The following is a 12,519-nucleotide window of genomic DNA, read 5'->3' on the forward strand; positions in this document are numbered from 1 at the left end:
GAATATGAACATCTTGTCTCATTTCAGCTAACACATGTTAAAGCAGAATACATACAGTTCATACAGAAAAAACGTAATTCTGAAAGTGCTATTTGCACATAACTACCCAAAAAGCACCCCCAAGTACTTCAAGACAAATAGGATAAACCAAGGACATTCTTCCTTACTTCATTAACAATTAGAATTAAAAATTATACTCCTCAAAGAAGCTAGAAATAGGAATAAAAAGCTAAGTATTCTTGGTTAATGGGTAATTCCAAAAATTTTAAGCGTATTGCTTAAAAAACAAAAATCTTTCTCCATAACTGGTAAGTATTCAAAAAATTTTTTAAGGTTTCTAAATACTCAAGAAATCAGTTCCAAACATTACACCATTACTTGCTAGGAATTAGCTTGACTTAAACAAAAGCAACATATGCTCCTCAAGAAGTAAGGGAAAATTTTACTGAATAAAAATGCAAATATGCATTTTAGCAGCCTTGAATTTATTAATCTGATAGGTTTAATTTCCATTTTCCTGCATCAGCTTTATTTATAAAGTGTCGTGCCCTATAAATATGCTGTTATTTTCTATAGTAAAGCACCCTCTTAACAAATCTTCCCATTAATATGTAAATTTAAAGTCAATCGGTCTTCTCCCTGACAGCACCATGAATTCCTAGTGCACTGTATAATCGGCTTTGACTTGGCATCCACTATTTATCATCAAAGATGTCAGTTAGAAAAATTATGGAAAATGCACTGCAATTGATATGACTGCAATCTACTTTGTCAACACTTAATTGTTCCTCAAATCATACATTTACATATAAACAGCCTAAATACTGATCCATAATGATGCAAATAAACTAAATTAAAAATCTCTTCTACTGCGTAAGATGGCCTGCTGTATGATGAGTTCATTTAAGAACGTATTGACAAAGGCATGCATTTCAACTAGCACCACAAAAAAAAAATCTGCTAATTAAATTGCTGAGTAGGTAGACAAACTAAATTTTACACTGAAGATCTTGAAAGTGAAAACAAAGTGTTATTAATACTATACTACTGATGATTAATTTAAGGTTGGCACAGGCAGTATTGTCACACAAATCTTTTACACTCCTAGAGCAGAAGCCACAGCAGCAACTATAATCCATCCAGTTTCAGTGAAAAAAGAATTATAGTCTTAAAGAAACTAAATCCCATCAAGAACTCCAACCTCTCAGTCCAATACAGGAGGTCACGCTCCTCTTCAACTTTCCTTTTGTCCAGTTACAGACTAAAACTGGCTGAAACATATTGTGGGACTGTAGCTTTAGGTAAAGCAGATTATCAATTCTGATTCTCTCTAAATGTCAGAGAGAACAATGCAAGTTGCCTTCTTCCAATAATCAACATGTAATAAACACTGCCTCAAGGACATTAGGAAAACATATGATTTAAATGCCTCACTATCTAAAAATACTTTCCTTATTTTAAGCAATGTTATGGGAAGTTGTGTTCTTACAAATTTACTTTTCATAGAAAAGGAGAGAGGGTGTTTCAGAATCTAACTAGTAGCCCAGAAATATGATTCTACCTCAGACATTTTTCCTATATTCATTATAAATCCCTGTTTTTTTAAGAAGAAGTTCATACAATTGTAAACTAAATCAGACTGAACTGTTTATCCAAATATATCTCCTCATAATTATTTTCACACAATAAATTAGACATATATTAACACAAAATGGCACTGCATTTCCATTTTTTCCCAGGCAAAGGATATTAAGACAGTTAAAAAGAACTCAGTGATAGAGTGATAGTTGGTGTCATTCCCTATTCTAATGATGAAAAAAGGAATCTTTAAAAAACTGTTAATGTGCTACTTACAAGTGACAATAATCTGCACTAAAATGTACATTTTTAAACATGAATGGGTTACAAATTAAATGGTAAAACTTAACACTAGTAACATCCCCAAGCCTTTAATAAACACAAACAACCAGACTTGTAGAGCATTTTTAAACAGTTCTTTCCAGAAGTAATCTTTTAATTTCAATTGTTATTCAGAGTTAGAGCTCTATTGAAACAATGTTAACAGCATAAATTTCTTAAGCTATGCCCTTTTTACTGTAAGAAGTGACAGAATTTGTGTCTTGAACAACCTCTTTTTATAAATTTTTTAAAGTATACTCATATTTACATAATATAAATGAAAATAACCACCTCCTTTTTTACATTTCACATTTTAAATACATATGTTCAAGTCTTCACACAGTGCCTCAGCACAGTAACAAAACCTAAACAAGTAGTGTAATGTTTGTTATGCAGTGATACTGGGTATCTGCAATATAAGTAGAGTCTACTCAGTTTCAGGACAGAATGGCAAACATTTCTGATTTTGACTCACGTAAAATTGTCTAAATAAAAAGCAACATGGCTCAAAGAACCACAGAAAAAGGAGTCTCTCTGCTACCCACAGGATGTGCCATGGGTAAATATGAAAAGGTTATACCCTGGAAGGAGAATTCTCAGGCTCTGAAGAAAGGTAGATGCCTTTAGTGAAATCCTAGAGAGCTGACTTACGTATTTGATCTCTGTTTTTACTAAAGTCTCCATAGAAATGCATCTTAAAAGACTAACTAAATCCAACAATGGAAATAATTCAGAAAGCAGGCTCAGAGCAGTAATTTAAGAAGTCGCAAACTTACCTTCCATGGACTTAAAAACTGAGTACGTGCATACCGAGTTAGCATGTGGATTATAACAACTTGACCCCACTCTTCCACATCAACTAGCAAGTTACAGAGCTTTCGGTAGTTCTTGTGAATCAGATCTATTCTATCTGGACACACTTCCTCAAATGCCATCACCACACTCCCAGCTACCAGCTAGAAAACAAAACAGAATCCAAAGGTCAGCATTAGGTATACAGTTAGACAACAAGTAAGAATCAGAATTAATACTAGCAATTCTCAGCAATTTAAAATTATTTCTATTCAGCAAAAACAAACAAAACAACAACAATAACAAAAAAATAAACCCACAGAAATGGTATCTTATTTAAAATAGAATTGGGGTAAGGTTATTAGAACAGAGAAAATACTTGCTGTTTCTATTGCAGACATAAATCTTAGCTCCCAGCCCTGAAGACACAGTGCAATGTAAGCATAATTTTTTTTTCTTACAGATTTAGCTTCCAAATAAATTAACAGAGAACGTGCAATTAACTCAGAAGTAACAGGAAACAACAAGAAGTAAAACATATGCCCAGCAAGATCTTTTGGGATTCTATCAACACTAGCCTGGTCAAAGTAAAGAAGAACTGGGCCAAGTTCCCTGGGCATTACTGGAATTCAAATTTATCTCTCAATATGGCAAAACTAACTGTCACAGAAAATTTTATATTTAGAGTTTCATGAACACACTCCTCTCCCCCTCTCCCACCCAAATAATTTCTGCATGTTGTTGTAGCACTTCCAGTTACATAATTGCAAGACTGCACCATTTATATCCTGCTATGTTCTCAAACAATTTTTCCTTCATAAGAAATATCTCTTTATTCATGCATAAAGATCATCGTGTTATGACTACAAATCAGCTTTGTTTTTATGAGAAAATGAAATAGATTATCAACATTCTAATACCTCAAGGATTATTAAAAACTTCTGCCTGGCTGTTTTCTCTTAAAATAATGGGAAGGAAATATATATTTGAGTTCCAGTTAAAATTCTGTCTTTAACTGCAAGAGAATTACTTTACTGTTACTTTAACTGCAAGAAAATATCAAAAGCTGACCATGCCTTATAAGGACATATGATTATGTGCCTAGGATTAGTGTTCTTTCTCTTCTAATTGCTTTAATTAAGATTTGTTTTGTGTCAGAGTACATGTTAAGTCAAATAACTAAAATGATGATACTTTATATGAAGCAGCTGATATGTATGCAGTTAGCATGCATGCAGTATAGCCTTCTGGCAGCAAATTAATGTCATATTCTACCCAAGCACTAGGGATCTGCATTTCAACCTCTATAATTTCCCCAATGACTTAAAGTAAGCAATTAAATAGAAGTGCAGTTTATTGAAATGGTACTTTTTGAGAAATATTAAATACAATGATATTCATATGTTACATTTTTCTCCCTGTATTTGGCTGACATGTGGTTTATTAGTATGCGCTCAACACTACAATTGAAAGAAAACAGCTCAGAAGATAGTCTTGCTATTATGCTAAACAAGTCTTAGGCTCTGTGGGGATTTTATGAATTACCAATAAGAATAAACGTGAAGTTGCATTTATTGTCTCCAGCCTCATCCACATACTGGTACGTGCTGGTCCCAACAAGAATGCAACTCATTCCAGGGATCAAAATCTGATTATTTGATAGAACTAAATACACTTTACATCTAAAATAATTTGCTGTATCATAAAAACAAAAGCTTTTTTTTTATCTGTTGTTGTACTAAAATTTCTTTAGTTCTCTTAATAATGTGCTGCATCAGTAAACTATCTGTAATTTAAAACTGTGGAGAGTTAATGCCAAGGCGGGTGTTCAAAGCTCAGCAGAAGGTAGAGCTTAATCCCAGACCTGTCCTGAGAAGGTATTCATTTAGGCCACAGAAGATGAGAAGCTTTCCCACTGGAAAAGTGCGAAGTTTTTTAATCAGAATGCAGAGCTCTGAACTACAGTTAAGGTCAGCTTGCAGAGGACAATATGACAGTCTTGAAGTTTTAGAATAAAGAGATAACAACTTTAAGACCATACAGAGAGACTACTTGCAGGTTACTGTTTCGTATCAGAGACAAGAGAGATAGACACACATCAGTTTATGACCATCAGAATAGTCACAGTCTAATGGTTAAAAATACCCTTTAAGGTTCATAGGTGAAGGTCGACACAGATTTCCAACAGTAATTCTACAGAGAGCACCCTTGTCTTTTACTACTAGTAGTTCAGTACACACATTTTGCTTTATTTCTCTTTCATTTGGATATGATTTAGCTTGAAAGCTGACAAAAAATACATATAACACTAACTCAGATAATTTAAAACTGAGAATATAACCTATAAACACTGATGGCTTTTTAAAAGCTCAGTTACTGTGAATAAAACACAACTTAATACAAAGAAAGAGTCAAAATGGAATGCAGGAATTCTAAATAATTACTTATTTCAAATTACATTTATCTCCTACTCAAGTTTACAATGATCATGTTGTCACTTGTGAACACTAAAAATACATTAGTAAAAAAATTTAACCTATGCTATGAAATGCAAGAGGTGCATTGGATAAACAAGCATTTTATTCCCGTGGCAAGTCCCCAGATTTACAAGTTAATATAAGAATTGCCATTCATTATAACATTATTAAGATCATGCCTCTCTCCCCATTATTGTATTTTTAAAATTTGGCTTTTCATTTTAAAGTGGAAAAAGAAAAGTAAGAATGTGACAGACTGAAAATGCACTGGTAACAAGCATATTTCTCTGAGAAAATTTCCTAAGGCTTTCTTAACAAGAGATTATTTTCTAGTCTACACTGTTTCCCCTATAGTATGATCCTACTATATATCTAAACATCAGTGGAACAGCTAATAATCTTTGTTTATTAAATGCTCAACATTCCATAAAAGTATTTAAAATTAAAGCAAAATGATTCAATCAGAATATAAAACCAAAAAATATCAGTTTCTAAAAAACAGTCAGTTAATTTCCATCTCACTGTGTCAATAGTAGCTTTTTGTATAAGGAGAAAATATAAATCACTCCAACAAAACTAGCAATGAGCTCATCAAATTCAAATGCTGCTTTCCATTTATGTATTTTTTATATTAAAGCAATAAACATAGTTCATTTGTCTTCCACTAGGTGCCACATTTTTCTGTGCTGTTGCTATGAACTTCAGCCATTAGCTGTGCTCCAAGGTAAACTATAGGAACCATCAACAAAAGTGACACCCAATCTATGGAGTTCATATTTTCTCCAGATTATCTATGCTAGTTGACAAGCTGGTAATGAAAAAAATCACACTAAGCAAATGGTTCCTCTAATAACAATAAATTTTCTATAAAATTATGAAGGGTACAAAACGTTTCCTTGCATCTATTTTGTCATGAATTCTAATTAACACTGTGAAAACCTGAGACTGCTGGGTCATCACAAGAAGTGCATCGAGGTTTGATTGATAATACAGTGCAAGTTGGTCCATGCTGCCACGATTCTTCTCTCTTAAATTAATGGCCACCCCACCTGCCCTAATCATACAACCCAAATGATATTCCCCTTCTTATTTCAATTTTCTCGAGGCAAGGAAAGTGGAAAAGATCAGTCATTTATCTTCTAATAGCTGGATAATAGATCTATCACAACAAAACATCTGCACAAACTCAGTAATTTTTTCCACAAAATTGAAGCATTTACCATCATAAAATCAATAAGTTAAGAAAACATGGTCTTACCCACACATCTGGGTTCTAAACTAAAATATTGCATTATCAGCTGAAGACTACTGTTTAAAAGAGTACCCAGCTTTCTTTCCCCATTATGCCCAAATACACTGCTTTAGTGTAAGAGCAAGATCTTCATCACAAAGCCATCACCAATTCCTAGGATGATTTTTTAATCAAAGCAACGTCACTGAGAAAAAATCTGCACTTCATCTGGTAGCCATGCAGTCTGCAAAAAGAAATCTCTATGCTCACATATTTGCATCTACACTGACATATTTGCATAGGGTCTTTTCACCCCCAAAATGTTTTTAATACGAAGTTACACATTATTATTAATAGAAAATTATAGCACCAGTACAAAATAATAAATTAATTATAACAGAGGTATGTACCCATAAAATCTGATCAAAGCTACAGATGTAAGTCAGCAATAAATTTGGGCATTTTTAATATACCCATCATCCATACAACTACATCCCAACTACATCCTGCCTTTCCTTTATTGATGAAGTTTTTAATACACTTGGGATACTTTAATTTAGCCTGTAGAATGCAAGTCACAAGTTCTTTTTGCTTTACAGGTTTGGATAACAGGCATAATTCCTTTTCAATGCCAACATGGATTTTATTTTTCTTTTACCTGCTATAACTCAAATATCGTTAATGAACTTGATTTCCATTGTTTACACAGCATCGTAAAACACACAGTTTGCTAACTACAGTCTTCACAGTATCTTTTTCTTACAAAAGAAACTTTTGCAACAAATCTTGCCTTAAACCCTATGCGTCTAAGCTAGGTTATCACTGAATAGAAAAAAGAGAACTAGAGTGAAGTAATACAGAATCGACTAAAAAAAAAAGGGAACTAGTTTGCTCTAAAATACTCAGTTAAACTTTCACAGATGACTAGCCATATTACTTTCAGAGAAAATCATTTTAGCATAGAATACAAGCATGCTCTTACCTTCCTTTCTACATAAAATTGCATCAGCTGCTCAACTATCTAGAATTACTAGGAAAAAAAAAGGAGCAGGTATTCATGCTGTTGTACCTGCTTATCAAAATGTGAGGTACATGTAAAGCAAGGGTAAAAACATAACTAGGAGTTTATAAGCCTCAATAGTAAAAATAATTGTAAACATCTTATCTGTTTAAAATATAAATACATTTGCAAAAAAATCACAAATTTGTTGACAGATTCTAATTCCAAGTCAGCTACCCCTGAGGGTACGTTAACAATGGTTTGCACTTGATGATTTTGCATTTTAGATTAACCGAGAGCTTGTGTTTTAATTGAATCTTTGTGTTAAGACACTCTAGGAGAGAGTGATTTTTCATTTATCTCACCAGAAATTTTAATGAAGTGCTGGGTTAAGGTTACATCTCATCTCATTTTAAGTTTTGCTTACCTCAGCTTATATTAAAATTCACTACTGATTGAGATCTAAAAAATAAACACATCCTATACTGTCTAAAAAAGGACTTAATTTTACTAATAATAGTAAAATTCCCCTCCAGATAATGTCTTGCTATTTCAAATGTAAAATTACTCTGGCTAATTGAAATACATTGTGTCTTTTCTGTGCAACAAAAACTGCATTAATAACATACAACAGCATGCTCTCTCTGAAAAAACTTCCTGGTTTACAGAAATTTAGAGGCATCTATACTTCTTAGCTATTCTATCTCTAACATAGAGATTACACCAGTAAATTTCAAAAATCCTGCTTGAGGTCAAATAGCTACAGAAAATATACAGATTTTGAGTAAAGTTTACTTCTCATTAAAGTGCAGTACCAAATATCACCCGAATAATATTAGACTGTTATATACATAGTTAATGTTATTAATTACATTCTCCCTCCAAACATGGATTAAAAAAAAAATATCAAACTAATTAAAAAGAAAAAATATTTTTAAAAATTATAATCAAAATAACCAATAATCAATCAACAGTGGATTATCTCAGATCCAGTGGTCAACACACAGCATACTATGGCTTGTCTGAAAATTATCAGCCCTTAAGTACATAGAAGTGCCAAAAGTAACTTGACATTTCCATCAAGTGAAAAAAAGTGGGAAACCACTGATATTCAACTAAAGTCAGTAGGACTCTCCCACTCTGGTAAAAAAACTATTTAATGAACAAACTGATTTGCTGACATTAGATTAGAGCTAGCAGGAGATGACAACTAATATTAATGTAAGGGAACAGCTCTGCATTTAAGTAGAAGGAATCCAAAGATCAGTGTCAAACATTTGTGGTTCTAGTTCCACCTTATCACCCTACAGATTTCAGGCACCTTGACTGTCAAACAGACAACAGGAGCTGCAAAAAGCTGACACATTCCACTAATCAAATACAGGCACTGCATAAGTCTATGACCAAAAGCTATTATTTTACAATTTGAAGAATTCCTATGGCACCAAATGGACCTAATTTTCTTCAGCAAGATTGCAAACTACTTTCTAAAGTGTTTGATTTTTTTATGTATGTTGAAGGAGCTTTCTCTTTTAGGCTAAATGTATGGAGTTAAGCTTCCCTCAAAGAATTCAAAAAGATTAATCAAATTAACACGAATTTCCCTAGGATACAGCCTTATCAAACCTATAAAGTTGCCAGCCTTTATGTACACATATGTACACACCTGTACTTAAGGACCACCACCTTAAGCAGCTGCATCTCCTCCAATTTTAAAGGATGAATCTAGCTACAAATGGCACTCTTGATTTCCCCACTGTGAGCAAATTGCTGTTTTCCAGTTAGGGGCAAAGAATAAGCTTATTCAGATTGGAGTTACCTGCTAACAAAACACTTGCACACTATGCACGTCCTGTTAGTAAATGTGGAAGCCTTCTGGAAACATCCAGTGGTATGTGACAAAAGATAACTACTTAAGATAAAGCTTTGCCATGCTAGAGTAGTCCTCCCAAAGTTATGAAAGATTAAATAGATACTGATCCATTTTAGACCACTACAAGCTATGGAGTCTGGGGTGAAAGAGCACACTTAGATGCAGAGAGACTTAAAGAGAGATCTGTATGTTTTCTTTCTGAAATAATTAGTCTTCATATTAGTTCCCAAAATAGTAAGACTTCTGAAGCTGAGATGTCAGCTCAGATTGGAATCGGGTCTCACAAGGGAATAGACAAAGAGGGATCAGAGTGAGCAAAAAATTGTAGCAGTTAAATTAGTTTGAGACCGAGTAGGTCTCCAAACAAATCCAGCAGACCTAAGTCTAGTCTATCATTTTCAGCTATTGCTTCAGCTGGTATCTTTATAAGTATGGTGTCCAATACACAGTGTATGAGCCCAATAGGCAATGAGCCCATTATCTCCTTATAAGTAATTCCAAATTCCAAGGAGATAAAAGATCCAAACCTTCTCTATACTATTTTTGTTAAGTATGGGATAACCATTTACTATATGCTGTAAGGCCTAGGAAACAGAGTACAAACTCAGGGATTTTACTTCTTTTGGTAGTTTTTAGCCCTTTATTCCTCCACTGGTACTAACAACCTAATCCCACATTCACAGACTGCATGTATACCGTGAGCATGAACCATGAAATAAAATACAGAAAGAACCACTGCAGGTGCAGCTTCACACAAGCTCAAAGGCCTCTATCAAACCAAGCACAGATGCAGTCAGGAGACCTAACTGATTTACTGTCTGCTGAGTCACTAAGCTCTAACACACATCTTTCAGTAACCCTTCAGTGGCAGCTACAGGATGTCTTTTAGCCAACAGCACCTTTTATGCTCTGAACACCTTGACTGTGATAAAACAGGATGCAGTCCTGGATACTGTATCCTGGAGGATACAGTCATAAGTGTAACAAAAACACTTGGAAAATAGCAGATGAAGCAACACACTATCTGGTACCTAGTAAAACTTTCACTTAGTCAAAAATAATTTCATTCATTAAATTAGTGATCTGAACAAGAAGAACATGGTAATGTTTTAATTCACAAATCTGGTTCCTCTTTGAAATCTAACTTTGAGTCTTTTGGTCAATTACCTTTCTAACTCACAAGTGGGAAACTTATTTGCAAAATAAAACAAACTAAAGATTGTGAGACATCCAGGAGTACATATGGAAAATCTGTAGCTGCATAGGACAGGTTAAATATAACAGGAGTGTTAAATTTACAGAAATTATGCCAGAACATCTCTTATTTACCAGAGTGGAAATGGAGATACTGGCAAGAACAAAAAACTGCATATTAAATATAATTTTTTAACAACTAGGCACACTGCAAAATAGATGGATGTCAATAGGCACACTTGTACACCATACACAAGTAATTTATTCCTACACTACTACAAACTAACTGAAATTATCAAACTAATATGCATATGAAAATTTATAAACACACATACACACCGATTCATATTATGTAACTTTAATTTTCAAAATAAAGTTTAAAGAAGCATACATAAAACACATGCTAACAAAAACATTAATTAACAGACTCATGATGCAAGTAAAATAACATCTTATTAAATGACAGTCACTATTATAGTCATACTATAAATGCATAAATACACAATGATACTTACATCTAAAAACATACAAAATCACATTGGCAAGGGCTAGGAAAGTGTATTACTGCTGAACGACAGTCTCAGGAGTAAACTCTATAAAAATATATGTATATGTCACAAATCTGTTTCTTACCGTACTTCTATCCTTCAAAAGCTTTTCTATCACTTCAATCAACATTTCCTTTTGCTCTGGATCAAGACTAGAAGGAAAAATAAAATTATCTTATCTAATTTGGTCAGACATATCCAAAATTAAAGCAGGTTTGATTTTTGACCTTTAGACAAACTAGGAACAAAGAACTTTGAAGAAACCACTTCCAAAAAAATCAAGTATTCCAAAGAACGCATTGTAAAAGAACTTGACTGAAAGTAGGTTAGGAGTATAAAACTAAATTAAAAATATAATTTTATCTTATACCCTTTATGTGTGTTCTATAGGAAACTTAAACTCTTAAAAGTCCTAGGATCTAAGAAACATTAAGACAGGCTAACCAACATCACAGAAAACTTGACTGAACTTCAGATGTTACATGACAAAGTTCTCACTGCTCTTGCAGAAATTAATTTCAGCATGAATGTAATTCAATAGTGAATGAACATCAGGGCAAAGAAGATTCATACTTTTATTATCTAATTATCAACACAAAGCTTTGAGTAAGACACTTCAATCACTTTTAAGTTAACCACTAACTTTAGTCAGAAGTATTGGAACTCAAAAATGTGGACATTGTATTCAAGTGTACCTATACAAAGCTGGTGTGCAAGTTAATGCAAAATAGAAGTGTTTGAAGTTCTATGTAAATAGCAAAAGCAGAGGAAAAGCAGAAGTTGCAAGCAACAACCTTTGTAGCATTTTTTCACATTACAAGAGCAGAGAAAAATTTGCCAGATATCCACTATTGTCAAACTTGCTTCTTAGGCAAGTAAGAACAAACTTTTCACTCCAGCTGCTTCCCTTTCATGGATCTATACTGCACAGAAGAATTTAAAGCCACGTCAAAAGAAAATAGAGAGTGAATTCAAAGACCCTTAGAGATGTATAGTTCTATGCCTTTGAAAAGTCATTTCAACATGGATACAATTACAGATAAGTGAGAGAGTATTCGGTCATTTTTGCATACTTCAGTTTTAATGCTGAGTGATAGGCTGCCCTAATGCACAGTATATCCCTCCAGGTACAGATTCACAAAGTCATTATCAGGCTGAGTACTTCTTCACTAAGGCTCTAAGACCTAGCAACATCAGAACATGCAAAATGCATAACAAAACTTTGTTAGAAGCCACCATCATCATAAGTAACACAACAGTACATTGTTCCATAAGTACTTTCATGACCACCTTTTATTCCAACTCCTATTTTTGTAAGAGGAGTTTTACTGGATCATCTGTCAAGGACCAAAACCTTCACAGGAATAGCCAAAAATCTCTCAAAAGGTTTTATTTCAAATTTTTAAAAATTGGCAGAAAATTTAGAGAGAAAGGAATACTTAAAGCTAAAAAACTTGAGCAAAACCATTTTCTTTATGTGATCAAGAAAGTCTTCAGAAAGGCAT

General features: G+C 33.5%; 1 protein-coding gene across 4 annotated transcripts in view; it reads right to left on the reverse strand.

The window, feature by feature from the left end:
- Window positions 1-12,519, reverse strand: part of AP3B1 (adaptor related protein complex 3 subunit beta 1) — a 154,467-nt gene that overhangs the window by 111,070 nt on the left and 30,878 nt on the right. For all 4 annotated transcript variants that reach the window (XR_008435467.1, XM_053968953.1, XM_053968954.1 and 1 more), the window contains exons 6-7: window positions 11,100-11,166; window positions 2,676-2,855 (exon numbers count right to left, since the gene is read on the reverse strand). Coding sequence is in view for 3 of the 4 variants with exons in the window: in XM_053968953.1 (XP_053824928.1) it covers window positions 2,676-2,855; window positions 11,100-11,166 (247 nt within the window). In the remaining variant the exon portion in view is untranslated. The remainder of the gene's footprint in view (window positions 1-2,675; window positions 2,856-11,099; window positions 11,167-12,519) is intronic.

This window comes from Vidua chalybeata, chromosome Z (genome assembly GCF_026979565.1).
Source record: "Vidua chalybeata isolate OUT-0048 chromosome Z, bVidCha1 merged haplotype, whole genome shotgun sequence".
In the NCBI taxonomy this organism is placed as follows: domain Eukaryota; kingdom Metazoa; phylum Chordata; class Aves; order Passeriformes; family Viduidae; genus Vidua; species Vidua chalybeata.